Genomic DNA, 20749 nt, shown 5'->3' on the forward strand with positions numbered 1-20749 from the left:
AGGGGTCTCAGGCAGCGACCTCAGGCCGGAAGCTCAGGAGCGGTCAGTGCTGGGGAGCAGGTGGCTCAGCCCTGCAGAGGGCCAGGGAGGGGGCAGCCTCCACGGTGGAACCCGGGAGCGAGCACACAGGGAGCTTCAATGAGTGTTTGTGGAAGGGATGGGTGGGGGGTGACCCAGCGACCGGCCAGTGTGCGCCCTGAAGAGCTGTCCCAGACGGGAGAGAATCAGGGGACAGAGGCTGAGAGCTCCCAGGGGTGACTGGGCAGGGTCAGACCCTGCAACAGCCAATGGCCCAGGGGAGGCGGCCTGCAGGGGTCCACACGCTCAGTTTGGCTCCCAGCTTTGGGGAGGGCAGCTCGCGGAGGGGACGGCTCCCCCAGGGGCAGGGCCTCGGAAAGAAGGGGAAAGGAGGCCACAGGAGGCGCCTTACAGAAGAGGCTGCTGAGCGAGGAAGGACACGAAGGCGGCAGCCGGACGGGCCGCCATGAGGTCAGGTCAGGGGGGATCTTCACCTGCCGTCCTCCTCCCTCTTCGGCCTCTTCCTAGTTGAGTGGCCTTGGAAAACCCAAGGATCATTTTAAGCTCATCCCAGGAGAGCACCTTAGTAAACACGAAACCATGTGACAGGAAACCGGCCAAATACACACTACAGGTGAGACCCCAGGAGAAAGATTGATGCCAATTGATGTCAATCTAGGCTGTCCCCCCAAAACAGGTACAAAGAGGTCAGACACGTGATGCAAAATGACACCGACGGAATGTAAATATAAGGAGTCCCCCCAAAATGGCATAGAGAGGTCAGGCTGCTGATGGACAATGAGTCCCCATTGAATGTGATATAAATCCCAAATCAAAATGGGATTCCACTTAGAGGGACTTCAAATACACCAAGGCCAGGGAAGACCGGCTGTCTGGGAAACAGGAAACCTGGCTTCCCCTTCTCTGGCCTCCTGGCCGAGGGGGGTCTGGATTCCAGGGCCAGGACCCGGGGTGCGGACGCGGGGAGCCCGGAGCCCGGACATCGCTGCCAGTGACGAGCGCTGAGGAAATCCAGGACTCAATTCTACTCCAACTCATTTTATTACAAACCCATCCTTGTGTTCCAGAATCAATAGGTATTTCAAATATATATATATAAACACTTGGAGACAGGACACATTAGCACACGCAGCACATTAACTCCAAGGGAAAACCTCTTTATAGAACCCCAGTCCCCAGGCTAAGCCCATCCCAGGAGAGCACCTTAGTAAACAGGAAAGCATGTGTCAGGAAACCGGCCAAATATACACTATGAGACCCCAGGAGAAAGATTGATGCCAATTGATGTCAATATAGGCTGTTCCCCCAGAAAAGGTATAGAGAGGTCAGGCTGCTGATGGACAACTAGTCCCCATTGAATGTAAATATAGGCTGTCCCCCAAAACAGGTACAATGACACCAACAGAATGTAAATATAAGGTGTCCCCCCAAAAAGGTATAGAGGTCAGAATGCAGATGGACAATGAGTCCCCATGGAATGTAAATACAGGCTGTCCCCCAAAACAGGTACAATGACATAAGACAGGTGATGTAAAATGACACCAACAGAATGTAAATATAAGGTGTCCCACCAAAAAGGTATAGAGGTCAGGGTGCTGATGGACAATGAGTCCCCATGGAATGTAAATACAGGCTGTCCCCCAAAACAGATACAGACAGGTCAGATGTGATGGAAAATGATACCAACAGAATGTAAATATAAAGTGTCCCCACAAAACAGGTACAATGATGTTAGAAATGGGATGGAAAATTCTCTCCATTGAATGTACATGTAGTATCCCCCCAAAAATGTAGACACGTTAACAGCTGATAACGCACTTAATTTTCACTTCTTTTCAGGTTGAACAGATTTGAAGAAATGGGTGAAGACTGTAAGATTTGAACGAAGAACATGTCTCCACGAGGCTTTTTATGGGGACACAAAAAAGTTAAAGTTGAGGGGACCCAACGCCCAGCAGTCGAGGAATCGAGGGCAGCTATTGAGAGAGATGCGCACAAACACCGAACCGAAGGAACGATTCTTGATGTTTGCGACTCCGGGGCTGCGTTCGTTCTGGTCCAGGCGCTGCTGCTGCTGAAGCAATGGAACCGCAAACACCCAGAATTGCTGCGTTCGGTGTTTCTGCGCATCCTCTGTCCACAGCGGCCCTGGATTCCTCGACTGGGGCCTGTTCGGGACCAGACACTTCATCCTGTATGTGTCCCCATAACAAAGTCCAGAGGATACATCTTCTTGGTTCAAAGCTTAGTCTGGCTTCACCCATTACGTCAAATCCGCCAACCCTGAAAAGGAGCGAAAACTGAGTTATCAGCTGTTAAAGTGCGTGTACATTTGGGGGGACAGCCTGTGGTACATCCATTTGGGGGACACCTCAAAACATACATTTCATGAGTGCCTGCTCGGGTATGGAATATATTAAATTGGGTTTCTATCCCGGGAGTGACTCAGAAATGATGAATCAAATTCTCATCCTGGATGGTGGACACCGGGGGCTACAGCCGTGTTACCAATCAGGCTGCACCCGCCTCTCGCACACGCTCCCCTCTGCACACTGTGGCGCAGCTGGGAGGGGGCAGGCAGGGCTTCTCTCTGCGCCAGGCGCGGCAGAGCCCGTGATGGTAGAAAAGTGAACACGGGGGCAGGTCCGGGGGGCCCAGGAGCCAGCTGGAGAGAGGCACAGCCTGAGGCCACCTGCCTGGAAGGCCGCCGGGGCCTGGGCTCAGGAGTGTGGGGCCCAGGCCTGGCTCGGCAACGCTCTGGGTTAACAGTGAGCTCGACTCCAGGGTCCACCCAGGGCCGTGAGGTCTTGGTAGTCTGGCCGGTCTGGGCTTCTCCTGGGAGCACCAGGCTTCCGGAGATGGAGGCAAGTTTCCGACCACAGGGCCCAGCCCTGAGAGCGTGCTTGCATGTACCTGCTCCCCACGCCCGCACACACATGGACGCTTTCAAGGAGGTCAGGTTGCTGACACGTGTTCTAAGGGGCACACTGTCTGCCTCAGCTAGTGGGTTTCCCGCTGCACTGCGAGCACCACAGGCCAACATGGATTTGTTCCAAGGATAGCAGTGGCTGGAGGGTCAGACCCGTGCAGCCATCGTGGGAGTGTGACCCTGGGGTCCGGCACAGCCTTGTCACTAACAGAATAAATGGGAGCAGCGGGGGGACCGTTCCTCGTTCCAAAGGTGCTCCCGGCCCCTCAGGCCGACGGGAGAGGGGCCCTGGTGGTCAGAAGGGGCGTCAGGAGTTCGAAGCCTCAGGAGTTGGGGGCCCAGGAGACAAGTCACCACGGCCACGCTCCCTCCTCTGACCTCCACCTGCTGGACCCAAGCAGCTGTGGCGACGCCCGCCTGCCCTCTCAGTTGTTCCCACGACCGATGTTCTCAGGGGCCCGTTGGCGTGGGAGCCACGTCGGGAGAGCTGCGCGGGCTCTTGGCAGGGAGCCCCTCTCTGTGGTCCTGCCCTGGACCCGTCCCGCTCTGAGAGGATGACACCCACCAGGACAGGGGCCACGGTGGCCACTTGCCCTGAGCGTCCCGGGCTGAGGCCTCGTCCTGGCAGCCGGGGCGGCAGTCAGTGCGCGGTGCTGGGGCTGGAGCTGTTGCGGCCGCCACCTCCTGTGGCCATGGTGGGGCCATGGCGGAGGCTGCAGGGGAGCCAGCCTCTCCTGCTTTGGGGGAGCCAGTGAGAAGCGCCTCCTGTCCAGTGGTCAGAAATGGGGACCCAGGCCGTGAGGTAGCTGGGGCAGAGGGTGTGGCTGGCTGTGTCTCTGCCCCCTGAGTCCTCAGAACCCCGCCTTCAGGGAGACTCCTATTTGCTGGCCTGTGGCTTGTGAGTCCCAAGCAGCTGGGCTGAGGCCAGGCTGACCGCCCTGTTCAGGGATGTGCACCAGCGGGCAGCTGTGCGGGAGATGGGGGGAGGGGGGAGGGGGGAGGGCGGCCTGGCTCTGCCCAGAGAAAGGCTCCGGGGACTGGGGACTGCCTCAGGGCGCACTGGCTGGGCCTTGGGCTCAGCAGGTCTCAAGTTGGGCTTCACATACCGCCCTGCCTTCAGCAGCTTCCCCAGGAGGGGCTGACAGTCCTCCTGCGGGCACAGACTGGAAGGCATCCTCCCTTTCCTCCCGGCAGGTGCGCCTGCCTGGCCTCCGCGGGTCAGGAGATGAAGGTGTTTCTGAGCAGGTGCCTTGGCAGGTCATCGGGCACCTGGGAGTGTCCTACAGAGAAGAGAGGAAGGACGGAGAGGCGGGAGTGAGGGCAGGAGGGTCCTCGGAGAGCCCTTCCCCCAGGGCGTCCCCCGCACTGGCCCCATGGCCAGGACCAAAGTTTCCGCGCCTGCTTGGCCTGTTCACAACCTAGCGTCGGCCCAGCTCCCTCAGCGCCCTTGGCCAGGACGCCAGACCTGGGTGCGGGTCAGCAGAGTCATCTGAGTGGTCAAAGCTGCCTCCGTGGGGGGCCCCTCCTTTCAGTATCGGGTCCCCAGGGCTGGGGCAGAGAAGGACAGTGAGAAATGGGGCTGCAACACCCCATGCCAAGGTGGGACGACCACACCGAGGCCTAGCAGCAGAGGCAGCCGGGCCCAGGGAGCCCAGGGACAAAGGTGGGGCTGCACCTCACGGGCGGTGGTCTGAGTGGGAGGCCCTGGCAGCAGGCCTGAGCGGAGGCCTCCACCCTACCCATGGCTCACAGTAGGGCCCTGAGCAGCTGGGAGATCTTGAGGGACCAACTCATGAGGCTCCACCAAATGCTGGCACAAGTCCAACACATGAACTCCTGGGCACACCCGCTGTGAGACACTGTGTCCTCAGATCCCTGATTTCAAAGCACCCTGGCCCGAGTCTGCCTCGGACCATGCGAGAACTGTGGGCCGAGCCCTGAGGGTCCCGGGGGGACCCTTAGGATTTGAGAAACAAGTCAGTTGTCACCAAAACAACCGTCTGTTTAAGAAGTCCTCCTCTCCGCATGCTGACTTTGACTGCACCATGAGTTTACCTTGTATTTTGTGTTTTCTGCAATCTCTGAATTTTCTACCATGAACATATACTCTTGTCAAAGCTAAACAGAATCCTAATTTTAAAAAAAACACATGAGGAAAACCCCTAAAAGACCTTCAACTACCTCATAGCAGGACAGGAGATGGGCTCTCCAATCCCAGGGGCACAGGCGTGCGGTGGAGCTTCGGGAGCACGAGGACAGGCTTTTTGCACAGCATCTGGCTCCAGGCAGCCCAGGGGCTGTGCGCCCGGAGCCACACCCGCTGTCGGGATGGCGGGACCCTCCTCTCTCTCCCAGGACCTGCCCCCCTGCCCCTCAGCCACTCAATGTCACAGCCACCGTGATGTCTGAAGCACCGAAATCTTACCACTTGACATTAGGCATCCACTGGGTGACGTCACCGTGAGGAGCAGAGCGGCGGAGATGGATAGACACAGCCAAGCCAGACAGACTTCGGGTTTCCAACTGGGCCCACGGAGATGGGTGGAGGGAGGACCAGGCTGTGGTAGCCCAGGAGTTAGAGCCGGTGCAAGAGTCCAAGTAGGGGACACATCAAGCCACTAAGGCAGTGCGATGGTGACTCCTTTGCTTTGGTGTGGCCTTGTTGTCATGGCGACTGAGGTTTCCATTAGGTTCAGGATTTTTCTTTTTCCAAGTGGACTGGTTTTCTTAGGGCTTTGTTGTTGTTGTTGTTGTTGTTGTTGTGGGAGTTATTTTTTTTTCTTCTTCTTTTAAAAATTTTTTTTTAAATTTTCAGAAATAAAGGGTATATGATCAAGACAGGGATAAAGGGAAAGGATTATAAATCTTTGGGGTCGGAAAAAAGGGAGAGGCTATTTAGGGAGGAGAGGGTGGGATGTGTCCAGAGGTGCAGGATTTGAGAAGGTTAGACCAAGCCGAGCTGGCCACTGGAGGCTGGTCTTTGACTTTGTCCTGCTTCTTCCTGCTCCAAAAGGCACTCTTTCGTTGTCCCTTTGCTAAATTGTCATCCCGGATAACCAAGGGAGGAAGCATAAAAACACAGAAAACAGCAAGTAAATGAATTGAATAATGGACAAATGATGCTACATTCGCCGAATGTACTTGGGAAATCAGAATCCTGTGCAGCCCGGGAGAGAAGGCAACATTCCCCCCAGCACCACCAGCATCAGGGCCCGGTGAAGCCTTTCTGCTCTGACTCCAGTTAAGTGTTGGAATGGCAGCTGGAGCCAGGGCTCTACGTGGCACCAGAGGAGCATTCTGTATTGCTCAAGGAGTTGACGCCTGAGACTGTTTTTCCATTTCAATGGGTGAAATTATTAAGCAAGGGTGTTTATTGATGTAGGGTGCGGCTTTTCTTACTCATCCAATGTGATTTTGGTCCAATGTGGTTTTATTGATTTTCAGAGAGAGGGAGGAGAGGGAGATAGAAACATCAATGATGAGAAAGATGGATCGGCTGTCTTCTGCACGCCCCGTACTGGGGATGGAGTCCGCATCCCGGCATGTGCCCTGACCAGGAATCAGAAGGTCATCTCCTGGTTCATGGGACTATGCTCAACCAACTGAGCCACACCAGCTGCGCTGACTCATCCATTTTAATGACAGGCTCCCTGACATCCTGTCTCACACACAACTAACTCTGGCTCCTCTCCAAAACCCTTGGGACACTTAGTGGCATGTTTCTGGCCTGTTGCGTGCAGTGAAATAGTCCATCTCAGGAATAAGACTTCTTTTTAAAAAGTCCTTACGGGAGGATGTTTTTTCATTGGTCTTTAGAGAGAGAGTGAATGGGAGGATGTAGGTGAAGGGAGGGAGAGAGCGAGAGAGGGAAACATCAATTGGAGAGAGATACATCCACTGGTTGCCTCTCTCACAAACCCCAACCGGCCAGGATCAACCCTGCAAACGAGGTATGTGCGCTTGCCTGGAAATCTAAGTTGCGCCCCCTCGGTCCTTCCATGCTATAACCACTGAGACAAACGGGCAGGGCTCACTAATAATTCTTGTACATCTCACAGCCTCTCATGGCAGGATGACTGTGCACAGAATGAAAATACCTACCTCTATCTGATACCATAACACCCTCATGCTCAAGCATTATTCCAGTTGAGATCCCGACGCATCCTCTCCTCTAGGTTTAGCCCTCACAACCTTTAAGTTCTAGTCTTATGAGAGCAGACAATTGGTCTAGTAACTTCCTCAACACGTCAATACATGAATAGAAAGGACTTCTCCAGTTCTGATGGAGGATTCAAGTGCACAGCTGCACCTCTGCTATTTCTTCCCCCACAGCGCCACCTGCTGACACAGCTCACACCACAGACAAGGGACCCCCTCCTCAGTGCTGGGGCCCCAAGTTGGTTTAGCATCTTCAGGGACCCAAGCAGCTTGAAGGGCAGGCAGTGCTCACAGCGCTTAAGAATTGGGCCCGTAACCTGTCAGACGCCAGTTCAGGTCCCAGCTCCAACGCTGATTCTCTGGGCCAGTGCTGACCCTGGTCAAGCCTTCCCTCCCAGCTCTGAACGGGGCACAGGAATGGAGCCCACCTCCCACGGCTGCTAGAACTCAAGGAGACGGACAAAGCGGGTCAACTACCGAAAGGCTGCTGAGCCCAGAAAGCCCCCTCGCACGGCTGCCGCTACTAACTGCAGCCCCTGACCTGCTCACTCACCGATCCAAACCACAGCGGGGATCTGTCAAGCAGTTTTTTCTCAGAACGTTTTGCTAAGTCACTTGGGTTGATTACAGCTCATTCATCAACTTAGCCAATCACACAAGTGGACGTGATACATGTCAAAAAGTGTGAGGAGCCAGAACGAAAACCTCAGGCCACAGAACCCTCTGAATAAAACAAATGCTAATAAGTCAATAAGCTTCATGATCATTTACCTGCACGTGAGCGTTTCGCCTACTTCACCTGCTGTGAGACCGGAAACGCAAACATCAGCCCCCAGACAGTGTGTCTGCGTGCGCACACTTCATTTCTGCATCTCGAGTGACACAGCAGGACTTGAAGTGGTCACTGCCACCGGGAACGGCTGGTGCACCCGTCACACTCACAGGGCGCCTTGTCACGGCTCTGGGTCCTGTCAGGTCCTGTCACCCAGGCCCTGGGAGCTCCTGAATCTCAGGCCTGGCCCCGACTTTAGAAAGTCCTAGTGTCCTTCATCACATTTAACTTTCTTAGGGGACATGTTTGGCAGGTTTATAGGAAAATAATCAATAAAATGATATTTGAAAACTAAACCACATTTCAGTCAATGGCTTTGTTTAATTGGTGGTAAGATACACACACACACACACACACACCCCAACCTTACATCTCTGAAATCAGGGTGCACCTTGGAGCATCCCTCCCAGGCACTGTCGGCTGGTGGCGATTCTGACAAAACCGTCACCTCCACCACCCGATCACTTTCTTTCTATGAGCACAAAATCGGGCAGCTTTCAGCTGACAGCCTCTTAGATTCCAGGAAACACATGCAGCACATGCAGCTACAAATCCACCAAAGGAACCTCTGGCTCACTCCCACCACAGCCCTAAGGGAGCAGGTCCAGCGCCCCCTGGTGGGAGGACTCGGGGCCAGGTCAGGTGGGAGAAGAGAACCACACCTGCTTTTCAGAGGGACAGACAGAGCAGAGCCCGAGCCTGGCTGAAGGCCTGGCAGATGTCCTGACGTGTTACATGGGGGCTGACCCTACGGAAATGGCTCATCCGAGGCCTGGCAGAGACAAGGAGCCCCAAACACATCCTCTCCTGAGCGTGTCTCTGCGGTAACTGTATGGAGATCCGCTCTGGATATTCGAGGACCCACCAGTGTAGGTGATGGGGAGGCTTGTCATGCTGAAGGAACTAAATGGTTCTGGGACGAAACTGCCACCACAGTGACGTGGGCTTACATGTCCTACTTGGGTGTTCACACACCTCGGGGGCAGACGGGGGTGTGGGGAGCCCCTTCAGGCTCCAAGCACACGTGTGCGCACCCAGCTCCATCTCGTCGGTTCTGCCCTGACCTCGAGGGAGGCCTGAGATCCTCCCCTTCACTGCCCTCCTGCAGCCAGGCCAGCCCCTCCTACCTTTTGGTGGGGGCCCGCTGGGGGTGTCTCCCTCCTCCACCCAGTATGAGCACGATGGCATGGCCTCCAGGGGCCCAGGAAGGCTGTCTGGGGGTGACTTGGCTTGTCCTCCTGAGCCGTCTCTCTGGCGTTGGAAGAACTTGAGGACGGCTCTGGCTCGGCTCCAGCGCTTTTTCCTATTAGAAGTAGAGGGTTAGGACACTGCCAACCCCACTGCCCCTCCAGCCGAGGAAGCGGCCCTTAACTTGGGGTTCAGCACCGAATGTGTGTGGCCGGCACCACGATCCTCGCATGTGGCCTCAGGGCGAGGAGCACCATTTGCAGTTCATTCGCACAGACCCAGGGACGGGAGAAGCGTTCCTTGTGGCAGAAACCCGCACTAGCCTCTCGGGAAACAGAACCTCACATGCAGCCTCCACTCTGCATCACTGGGAGGCACAGGCAGAGGTGCTGTGCTCACCTAGGTGTGCTGGCAATTGTGCGTCCCAGGGCCCTGTCAGGGAGAGTCAGGACCTCCTCCTTTCTGCTGGAGCTCCCCATAGGTGAAACAGGCGGGCAGACTTGGCCCTTCCGGGCACTGAGGAATCTGGGTGAGGGGGGGGACAGGGCGGGCCCACTGGGCCATGTGGATGCAAAAGAGTGGACACTGGCCGGTGTGCTTCAGGGGTAAGAGCAGTGGCCCAAGCACGAAGGGTCAAGGGTTTGATTCTGGGCCAAGGGCAGTACCTGGGTTGCAGTTTTATCCCTGGGCCCACTGGGGGCGTGTGCTGCATGGCAACCAATCAATGTGTCTCTCATATTGATGTCTCTCTCTCTTGCCCCCAACCCTTTGTTCCCCTCTACTCTCTCCAAAAATCAATGGAAAAAAAACCCTCAGGTGAGGTTTAAGCAAAATTAAAATAACCCCAGCTGGTTGGGCTCAGTGGATACAGCATCACTCTATGGACTGAAGGGTTCTGGGCTCCATTCTGGTCAAGGGAACATGTCCGGGTTGCAGACTCAATTCCCAGAAGAGGGCGTGCAGGAAGCAACCAATTAATGATTCTCTTTCATCACTGATGTTTCTGTCTCCCTAAGTCTTCCTCTCTGAAATGAATATATATATATGTGTGTGTGTGTGTGTGTGCGTGTGTGTATATATGATAATAAAAATAAATAAATGAAAACAGTGAACTCGAAGGGTTCAGTGCAGCTAACCGGGAATGGAGGCTTTCTAATGTCACAAGAAGAACCGCAGCTGGTTCTAATCCTGGCTCTGCCACAGAGCAACACTGTGCTGACTCAACTCCTCTACTTTCTTCAGCGATGCCTCCATGTCCCCGCCGACACAAGGGCAGGAGGAGGGTGGGAAATTATGTGGTTTTGTGATGTGAACAGAGAGCTCTTGCAGGATTCATGGTGATTTGCCCTCAAGGCTGGGCTGGGGCAGGACAATCTGAAGGCCCAGCTCCTGGGGCTCAGGCCCGGACGCAGGGGACGGCCTGCTGGACGGAGGCCCCAGCCTCGGGGACCGAGCTGCCCACCCCCTGGGCTGCTGCTCTGTAGAAGGGAACGTGTTTGTGAACCACCCTGGGGTCCAGAGACTCCAGAGGAATGTAGGGAAGACCAAGAGGTTCCTGTGACTGAACACCATGGGTGCTGGCCCAGGTGTACGGCCCACGCTTCCTTCCCAAAACAGAAACATGGCGTTCTAGGCCCTGAAACCTGGAGACACAGCCTGAGAGTCCTGCTTCAGTGGCTCTAATCCAGACGTCTGCCCTTCCAACAGGACATGGCAGCTGGCATTCGCCATCCCTCAGAGGATAACCCCGAGGAAGAACGGAAAGAAACTCTAAATTCTTTCAGAGCTGGGAGGGAGGTGCGCACAGGGGACCTGCCATAGAGGGGAAGGTGCGGGCCCCACACACTGGTCCTGCTCCAGATGGCTTTCCCCACTCGTGAAAGAGCAGCTTCCCGCTCTGTGTTGAAGTTCCTGCTGCTTAAATCAACTCACTTCCTAGGAGCAGGACACTGAGCCTCCTGTGACTCCCCAATTCTGCCCTCTTCTGCCTTTCCGGTAGGCATAGTCTTCAGTGTGTCGCTGTAGACAGAGGAGAAAGAAAGAATAGTCTGGTTTTATATAAAACATGTAAATGGACTCCTCGGCCCCGACTGGGACCTGGCCCAGAAGGGCCGGCATTTTCCTGGGACTCGGACATCACGGTGCTCATGACCGTCAAGCTCGCCGAGTGGGGAAGATGGGGATGGGAGCTCGTGGCGTGGGTCTGGGTACCCTAACACGTGAGGAGACCTGCTGAAGCACCAAGGATCAGGCTGTACCTCCTCTCAGGAGAGCAAGCCCCCAACCATGTGAAATTCAGGATGGCAAACGCGTGGGCCTTGACGGCAGAGACCCTGGTTTCCTTGCTTGAAAATGAGTCCCCTGGATCGAGGCAGCAGCTCAGGCTCCTTTGGCCATGAGGCTGCCGAGGTCCCACCTAATATGTGGGCTTTTCTGAGAGTTCACCGTGAAGGGAGCAGTTGTGAAAAGCGGTGACTCGCAAACCCCTGGGCCCGGGCCCACAAACACTGTTCTGTTCCCAGAGCCCTTGGCTCGGCATCTGGTCTTCTAGTCTGTGTTCCTCTCTTCCCTCAGCTGTGCTGCTGGGCCTTATGCTAGAGCGCTTTCCTGTCTGGCACTGACCGACCCCCACCACTAGGCACACAAATTCACAGAAGACAGGCCTCCAACCCGCCCTGGGCTGGGAAGACTCCGCTCAGAGCAGCTCAGGAAGCCTGCCCACTCCCTGGCCTCCTGCACACACTGTCTAATGCAAAACCACCATCAGATCATCCCCCTGAGTACCAGCCCATGATGCTTCTAGTTGGCACCTACCCAACCTCTGCTGGTCATTGGTACCCGCTGCGCTATAGAGAGCCAACTCAGGCCACGGTCATCTCCACCCCAAACTACAGTGTGGCTTTCCCTGTAAACCATCCTGGGTAGGTGGCGAGCCAGCTGTAGACGAGCAGAAGAATCCGGGAGAAAAGTCAAGCAGCACCGTGACCCCAAGGGCTGGGTCACTGCCCCTGTGGCCACTGTGACCATGTCCCTCTGGCCCCCATGGCCAGCCACTCCCCATCACGAGGAAGGACAGTCCCGCAGCTCAGCACCGAGGGGTGAAGAACACCCTGACCCCACCAGATGCATCTCGGGTCACTTGACTTCCAACCCCAAGGTTTCCAGCACCAAGCCTCTTCCTCCTGCCTCTTCTCTGGCAGCTCCCTTGGCCCTTAGACCAGCCTCCCATAAACACTCACTCCCAGGAAATCCGACTCCTTAGCAAGGCATGGTGGCCTTCCACATCTGAGTGCCCCCTGCTCCAGCCTTCCCTCCTGCCCTGCCAGCACCTTCCCTGCACCCAGACCACCCGTGCTCCACCTTGACGTCCCCCCAACTCCCGCCCCCCCTGGCTAGCCCTGTCCCCATCCGGGTCAGCTGCAGAGCCCCGAGTCCCACCACCACGCTTCCTTCTCCGCCTCCTTGGAACTCCTCAACATCTGTCTGCTGGGCACACAGCTCTGCTCACATCCTATCACCCCTGCCGGTTCGTGGCCACCAGGTCACTGGTTCTGTGCACCTCGCAGGGCCTACACCACAGCCAGGTCTGTGTCGTGTCAGCAGAGAAAGGACAACCATGGCGCACCCACAGCCCTCTCTGCAGCCCCTCAAGGGAAAATCAGACACAGAAAGGGCTCAGCCCAGGACCTGGATTGCTTCCCTAGGTACCTTTCTTTCCTCTGTCATAATTTTTAAACTGAGCTTAATTCCAAAAGCAGATTAAGAAGCGCCCGGCAGTGAGCCCTGTCTCTGAAGCCTGCAAAATCCAACCACCCCTCCTTGCAGAATTCTAGAGCCATTCCAGAGAAAGGAGAGCAGGGTGCGCTGGGAAAATGATCTGTTCCCTTGCCGTGGGGACACTAGTTCGCCGGTGGGCTCTCTGCCCAGAATGTGGAGGCCTGGGCGTGGCGCTGGAAGCCGCAGCCCTGTGTGGACAGGTGTCGGTCACCCCTCCCCCTTACCTTCTCTCAGTCCAGTGCTCGTCACACGCGTCCAGAATGCTCTGGTTCAGCTCTTTCAAGGTGTCTATCTCCCTCCTCAGGTGACATCTGTCCTCTTGCCAGTCCTTCTTCGCACGGGTAAGCGACTGAAACACAGATCAACAATGTCCTCAACACCACGGGCCCCTGGGACTCCGCTGCTGGGAAACTGCTCCCAAAAGGAGAAAAGGGCCACGTGCATGAACAAGGCCATTTCGGCCTGAGCTTCACCAGTCGCAAGGACCAACACAGCCAATGACATGGGGGTGGCCAAGTGTACCGGCCAGTCGCGCAGCCCTGCCCACGGGTGGCCACTGAGCACTGAAAACACAGCCAGTCTGAGCTGAGAGGCGCCATCCGTGCAAAATGTACAACAGGCTCTGAGGACTTCACAGCCATTTTTATAAAGAATGTCAAGTATGTCATTACGAAGCAGCCCAGAGTATGTGGCTCAGGTGGTGGAGCGGCCCCCCATGCACTAGGAGTACACAAAAGAGATGCCTTGTCAAGGAACATGCCCAGGATGAAGGGTCGATCCCCAGTAGGGGGCATGCAGGAGGCAGCCCATTAGAGGTTCTCTCTCATCATTGAAGCTCCCATGGCTCTCTCCCTCTCCCTTCCTCCCTCTGACATCAGAAAAAGAAATGCCGGCTGGATAGGAATTCGGGGCTGAGGTTGGTCAACTCCTGACCCAGAATATCATCGGGCTGGAGTGGCAGGAAAGTCCAAGCTTTAGCTTCAAACAAATGGAGTTCAGACCCAACCTCAGAGGATGAGGATGGGCCCCAGCTCACAAAAGCATTGTGAGAATTCAGTGAGATGACACGGGGAGCACAGAGCAAAGAGCTCAGCCGCGAGGAATGAATGGAAACAGCACTTGGCTGCTTCCATGCACCGCCCCGGCCCTGCAAAAAGCAAAGGTCAGGCCATAACCAGTTTAGCACAGTGGAGAGAACATCGGACTGTGAACTAAAGGTCCCAGGTTGGAATCCGGTCAAGGACACATGCCCAAGTTTTTGGCTGGAACCCCGCTGGGGTGGTGCAGGAGGCAGCCGAACCAGGATTCTCGGTCCTCATTGATGTTTCCCTCTCTCTCTCTCTCTCTCTCTCTCTCCCTTGTTCTCTCAAATCAAGAAAAATATATTTAAAAAATACAAAAAGCAAAGGTTGGTGAGAGGTCTTTTCTAACACGTTCCCACCAGCCAAGGTGCTTGTCCCTGTTAAATGCCTCTGGCTTCCTCTCGTCCTCTCGGTGACATTCCCACACAGTCTTTGGGCACAGACGCCAATGAGCACCCAGGCGGACCGGGCTGAGCCCCAGGCTGTCAGCCCCGGGCTCAGGCCCGGTGTCCTGGGGCCCACCAGTCCCAGGCCTCACCTCGCACTGGATGCTCAGCTTGGTCAGCGAAATTTCCTTGCGCCGTTGCTCCGCCTTTAGGTCACGGTACTCGGCCTGCCAGATGCGCAGCTTCCGCTGCTCCTTCTCTAGGGAGGCCTGCAGCTCCTGCCTCTGGGTGCGGAGCTCCTCCTGCTCCCCCTGCAGCACCTCAGTCCAGGAAGTGAGCCTGGGGGTGGAGAGCCACAGGGCCCAGGGCTCAGGAGCACTCCCAGCCTCTGCCCCATGTTCACCTCAATCACACCCACATCCTCTCTGGGCCTCAGGTTTCACCTGTGGAAATGAGGGCTGAGCACAATCAGAGGTTCTCAAACTGTGTCCGCTGGGGTTCTAGGCGGCAACCCCGGCTGCCACACTCTGGGCTGAAACATAGGACAGACCGGCTCGGACACACTTCAACAGAGCAGCCTGTGAAAACCCTTCCCATGGGAGGCTTTGCATGTCCGCCTCCTTGGAAAAAGGGTTCTTTGACTGAAACACTTTTGAAAAACATGGAATCAGAACATCTTTGCTCTGAAACTCTGCCTTTGCCTAGCTCTTCTCCCCAATTCCAAGTCCCTTTCTGATCCCAACTCCTGAGACAAATAAAATATGAGATTCTGGAGCATTATGTAAAGCCACTGACATCATCATCATCATCATCATCATTATCATCGTCATAATCACCCGACTGGCTTTCCAGGGGGAGGGCTCTACCTGAAATCTCAACGACCAGAGGCTCATGGACTCCATGTGAACACAGATGGGCCCTGTGAGGCCCACACGGTCTCTGTGACTTAATTTAAATTAATTGGTTATTCAATATTTCTAAAAATGTTCCGTTTCACATCAACATTCAGCTCCCGAGATTCTGGGAGGGTGGGGAGAAAGCATCAAGCAAAGGCCCTGGCAGGGGCGGCTCAGCAGTGACAGCATCAGCCTGTGTCCGGAAGGGTCGGGGGTGGATTCCCAGTCAAGGCCATGTACCTGGGCTGTGGGATTTCTCCCTGGCATAGAGGGGGTTGTGCTGTAGGCATCCAATAGATCTGTCTCCCATCCCTGTTTCTCTCTCTTCCCCCCCCTCCCTCCCTCCCTCCCTCTCCCTCTCTCAGAAGGGCAATGGAAAAAGTATCCTGGGGTGAGGATTAAATAATAATAATTTAAAAAGCAGATAGAAAAGGATGACCTGGCAGCCCGGGCCTGCCTCCCAGCTGACCACCTGCAGAGGGTGTGTGTTCTCCACGAGGCCTGCCCTGCCGCTGACACTCCCTCCCCACCTGCTGGACCTGCCTGGCCCCCGCAGGCACCTGACTTTGTAGCCCCAAACATATGAAAACAAGGCTGTGAGACGGAAGGTTTCACGTGGTCAGGCCTCTGGGCTGAGACAAGACCTGGATTTGAATCCTGACTGGGCCACTACACTCAGGACGGACCTGAACAAGTTATTTAATCTCTCTGAGCCTCTTTCCTCATCTGTTTGAAAAGAAGGACAATAACGCAGTCAATTCTCAGGATTTGCGGTATAATGTCCTATGGGGCCCCCGTGGGCACTGAGCAGTGTACACTGCAAGTGTCCCCACCAGTTCCTGTGAGTCTCTGGCCACATTTCTGTCAACCAATCAAGACATAAAGACGCTTTGTGTCATATGCTCACAGCCAACAGCACCAGATCTCGGGCCTGAAGGACCCTCATGTGCCAACTCGGAGATTTTCCCTGAGGCCCAGCGCAGCGTGCACTTGGGGACACTAGACAGCACTGCAGCACTCCATTTGGGGGCCATTGCAAACAGCGAAATCACCACCAAAAAGCAAGAGAAGAGGACTGCATGGCACTCAATGGACCGCGAAAGGGACGCTCGCTTGCAGTGTGAGAGCTGAAACGGGCAGGAGTCAGAGGCCTTGTTCAACCGCAGCTGCAAATGTGCACATCAGGCGATTCCAGGATCGCGCCCTATGGACAGGCCCCGAAAGGCCACGGGGACCGATGTGGGGGGTGACAAGAGCATGTCAGCGAGGAGGTGAGTTCACCAACAGGGAACGTGGGAATGGCGTGCAGCGAGCATATGTCCTTCCAGAATCGCTGGTGAGAGAGGATGAAGGTGCCCGTGCCCGACACAGTCATCACCATCATCCCTGTGGGAGAGGCGGTCACCCACACCTGGACAATGCTCCATCCCAGCCACCAGCTGGAGGCCCTTCCCTCGGGACCATCAGCTGTGACCGTGACAGGGCGGGTGAAAGGGCACCATTACCAGGAGACTCACCTGAGCTGAGCTCAGCGGGTGCTCAGGGAGTTGGTGTGAATGAAACGCAGCAGATGCCGCTGCAGGTGCGGGGCGGTTACCTTTGAATCTCCTTCCGCAGCCTCTCGTTCTCTCTGTTCCCTCCGGTGTCAAGAGCCTTGGCCGCCTGCTCCTGCTTCAGCGCTTCCTGGACTTCAGGCAGCTGCTTCTCCTGCTCCCGCAGCTCCTCCAGCTCCCTCTCCTCGGCCCCCTGCTGGTTCTTGGGGCCCAGATTGGAAGGTTCCTCCTGCACAGAAGGAAAAGGTGAGGATGCCTCACCGAGTGCAGGCCCCAGGAAGCCAAGGATCCCGTATCCCTGCACCCCTACACGCAGTGAGGGGCCAAGAACAGGGAAAGTGCAGACCCCAAAAGAGTAGGGACCCTCGAGGCAGGCAGCACCAGCCATGCTGAGTGCGGTTCTCCCAGCACTTAAGGACCTGCGCTGGCCAGGCCCACGGCATGAGCGGACCAGCACATGGTGCAACGGGAGCCCTGCGCCCTCTCCACACACGGGACCTCCAAGGGCACAGGATGCCCGCTGTCTGGATCAGCTCCTTGGCTGCCCTCTGTGACCAATGGAAAAGCCTATTTTTAAAAAAGTACATAGAGATCAACCAAAGGACTTATATGCAAGCATATAGGCCTAACCAATGGACACGGAGAACAGGGGGGTGAGGGCATGAGTTACTCCCCCCCCCATAGGGGGTAATGTGGGGATAAGATCACATATGTAATAACTTAATCAATCAATCAATCAAAAAAACAATAAAAGAAAAAGAAAAAGTACATAGAACATCAGTCAAGATACAGAATATCTGAACAACACTAGCAGCCAACTTACCCTGATATTTACGGAACAACCACCCACCCGGCACAGCCAGCAGCACCTCCCTCCTCTTCCCCCCAGTCCTGTCAATCAACACCAAGATGGCCAGTGTCCCTGGGAGGCAACACCTGCCCCCATGGCCCAGCAGAGGCTGACAATTGCTGGTCTGAGCTGCAGCTGAGAGAGCGAACTGGTCACCCAGGAATCACTGATCAATGACCAGGACCCGACTGTGATCCCGGAGGCTCCCTCGGGCAGGCAGGGCCGCCAGGGGGGCATGCGCTCTGGAAGGCCTACCTGCGTGGCCCTGTAGGGCCTCCCGGTGTTTGCGATGTTATCCTGGAGTTCTCCCTCCAGCTCTTCCTTTGGACTGTTGGTCTTGTCCTGGTTAAGTTGGGTCCCCAACTCTTCCATCTGCAGAGCCAAAGACCCAGCCCGTGCCACAGTCAGGTCACAGAGTGAACTTGGCTTTAAAGCAAACCCCAAACCTGTCACCCCACGGGACACCCGGCCACCGGCTTGCCCGTATGTTCCGGACACCACCCACTGTTACCTCCAGCCGGAGCTGCTGGTTCTCCTTCTGCAGCGCCTGGACCGTGCCCTGGAGGGTACGATTACTCTCCTCCAAGGCGACGATCCGGATGGAGGCTGAAGAGCAAAGTGGAGTCAGAGCCCAGATTCTTGGGCCTCCGCTTCCCCTCTCTGTCTCTGGCCCCGAGACGGCAATACCCCCGAGACGGCCACCCCAACACCCCGAGGCCTAGGTGTGAGAGCCGGGGATGATCAGCTGGGTGCCGTTCACAAGGTGCGGTCGCTCTTGGTTGTGGCCGCTGTGCTGGCACAGCTGGGGTCCGGTAGGGGAGCCACCCAGAGCTTAAGAAGAAGGCAGGTGACCTTGGAGAGGCCAAAGCAGAAGTTCAAGACGGTGGAACTGCTGGAACCACTTTTTACCAAGTTCTAACCTGACCGTCAAGTCAAGGATTTCAGAGACTCACAGAGACGGCAAAGACATGGCATGGTCCGGGCAGGCCGTCAGAGTCGGGGGGTCTGGCTGGCTCAGCTGGGGGAGTGGGGAGGGGGGGCACGATAATTGAGCAGTATTTCTGCGGGGGGTAGAGGATCTGGGGCGCGTGTGCCCAGTACTTGCCACCCGTGGGTGAGGTCCTTCGGGAGGAGAGGTCCCCGAGCAGCCCCTGCCCAGGGAGACAGAGAGCAGACTGCACCCGTCTGCCCGAGGATGACATGAACGGAGGAAATCAGTCCAGGCCTCTGTTATAATGCAGGTCAGTGACCACTGGGGAAGCTCCTGCATCCAGACCTTTCAATCCCCCACGGACAGATCTATGACAGCCTCTGGGGTCAGCGTGCTGTCATCTGGAAGCTCCTGGGACTGTCCGCACCGGTGCTGAGAAATCTGGCAACACTTATTTGTAGTTCATGGCTGACTTCAAGGCTGCCAGGCCCGTCAGGAAGATGGCAATGAAAGGGTCCCAAATGGCCCCCTTGAGGAGGATGGCAATGAAAGGGTCCCAAATGGCCCCTGAATCACCCTCTACTGACTTGGGCTGAGGGTGGGATGACCCAGGAGATTCAGAACCAAGGGCTCAGCTCCCTGGGTGGGGGAGAAGCTGCAGCCAGGCTGGCACCCCGGCGCCAGGGGCTGCTGCCTACCATCTATCAGCAGATCCAGCTCCCAGCTCAGGTGGTCGGGCTGGTTCATCCTCTGGACCTGTTCAGCCTCGAGGGCCATGATGTCCCCCAGCAGCTCCTCAAGGAACTGCTGGGGGATGTGTCCGCGATCCTAGTGCAGGAAGAGGGGTGGGGTGAGGATGCACACTAGGGCACCCGCTGGGCAGGCCCCCCCGCTCCCGTGCAGCTACCCGCATTCCCCCAGGATGAAGGGCCTCCATGCACCTGCTCACTTCCTAAAGCACAGCTGCACAGAAGTGACTCCAACACAGGGTCCCGCTGGGAGACCTACAGCCACTAAAAGACATGCTGACCCAGTGGTATGTGATGAAGACACCCGAGGTCAGTCATGTCTAAGCAAAGTGACGCACAGCACAGGGCGGTAAAGCAGGTGATAGGAGGATGGGCGGCTCTGAGGCCCCTTAGCTGGTTTCCATGTCTTGGAAAGGCCGGTGGGACTCCCAAATCACAGCTCAGCCCGCATCCCAGTTGCCAGCAGAGACCCTTATAGCCACTCGCCCACCTACATCCATTCTTACAGAGAGCAACACAGGAGTCAGGCCCTATCAGTTTGTTTGGGGTTTTTTTTAACATTCTATATAATAAAAGCCTAATATGCTAAGTATTCGGTCATCCATTCAACCAATGAAAGCATAATATACTAATGATATGCTAAGGCCGCTCAACAGCTTGCTATGACATGCACTGACCACTGGGGGGCAGACGCTGCAACTGGCAGGTTGGCTTGCTGCTGGGGTCTGGCTGATTGGGACTGAACTAGACAGGCCTGACATGCCCTGGAGCCCTCGCATGGTCCCTTCCCACTAGCCAACCTCCTGTGTCCCTCCCCGCCCTGATCATGCACCAATGGGGTCCCACTGCCTCGCCTACACCCTCTTGCAATCCGGGACCTCAGGGGCTGTCAGAGATCCAGTTTCAGCCAGATTCCCGCAGGCCAGGCCAAGGGACCCCAATGGTACACAAATTCATGCACAGGGCCTCTAGAGAGAGTGTGTGTGTGTATCTATATATATCTATCTATAGATATAGATAGATATTTCTTTTAAATATGCTTTTATTGATCTCAGAGAGGAAAGGAGAGGGAGAGATAGACACATGAATGATGAGAGAGAAGCATTGATCGCCTGCCTCCCATAGGCCACCCCTGGGCATGCGCCCCGGGCATTGGCGTGGGCGAGAAGACCCTGTCTCTTGTGAGGGCCTTCGGTGCTGCCCACTTAAGCTGCTGAGCTTAGGAAATGACTCTTCGCTGGCAGCAGGTCACTGTGTCGGCAGCAGCCCCAGCCCAGTAGCAGAAAATCAGAGAAGGGCACCACATAAACCTAAAGCTGCCCCCATCTGTTGTACACAGGATGAGAGAGTGTCTGACATGTACAGCCTCGGCCGGTGGG

General features: G+C 55.9%; 1 protein-coding gene across 1 annotated transcript; it reads right to left on the reverse strand.

The window, feature by feature from the left end:
• Window positions 1-1072: 1072 nt before the first annotated feature.
• On the reverse strand, window positions 1073-19712 carry LOC138998505 (protein Daple-like). Its single transcript, XM_070400685.1, has 10 exons — window positions 19320-19712; window positions 18202-18296; window positions 17946-18062; window positions 16885-17069; window positions 14544-14730; window positions 13148-13272; window positions 11079-11165; window positions 9086-9261; window positions 5394-6003; window positions 1073-4248 (listed from the first exon to the last, which is right to left on the reverse strand). The coding sequence occupies exons 1-9, from the start codon at window positions 19396-19398 to the stop codon at window positions 5864-5866; spliced, it is 1191 nt and encodes a 396-aa protein (XP_070256786.1). The 5' UTR covers window positions 19399-19712; the 3' UTR covers window positions 1073-4248; window positions 5394-5863.
• Window positions 19713-20749: the final 1037 nt, after the last annotated feature.

The sequence above is a fragment of the Myotis yumanensis genome, unplaced genomic scaffold (assembly GCF_028538775.1).
Source record: "Myotis yumanensis isolate MYYU_CA2020_CCGP unplaced genomic scaffold, mMyoYum1.0.hap1 SCAF_1, whole genome shotgun sequence".
NCBI lineage: Eukaryota > Metazoa > Chordata > Mammalia > Chiroptera > Vespertilionidae > Myotis > Myotis yumanensis.

Bases quoted from the DNA above. Each gene is read 5' to 3' on its own strand.
- LOC138998505 (XM_070400685.1), bottom strand. From the start codon at position 19,398: ATGGCCCTCGAGGCTGAACAGGTCCAGAGGATGAACCAGCCCGACCAC. The intron at 9,262-11,078 runs GTGAGTTGATTT...TACTTCTAATAG, and splicing joins CAGTGTCCTGCTCCTAGGAA to GAAAAAGCGCTGGAGCCGAG. The intron at 6,004-9,085 runs GTAGGAGGGGCT...ATGACAATTTAG, and splicing joins CAGCGGGCCCCCACCAAAAG to CAAAGGGACAACGAAAGAGT.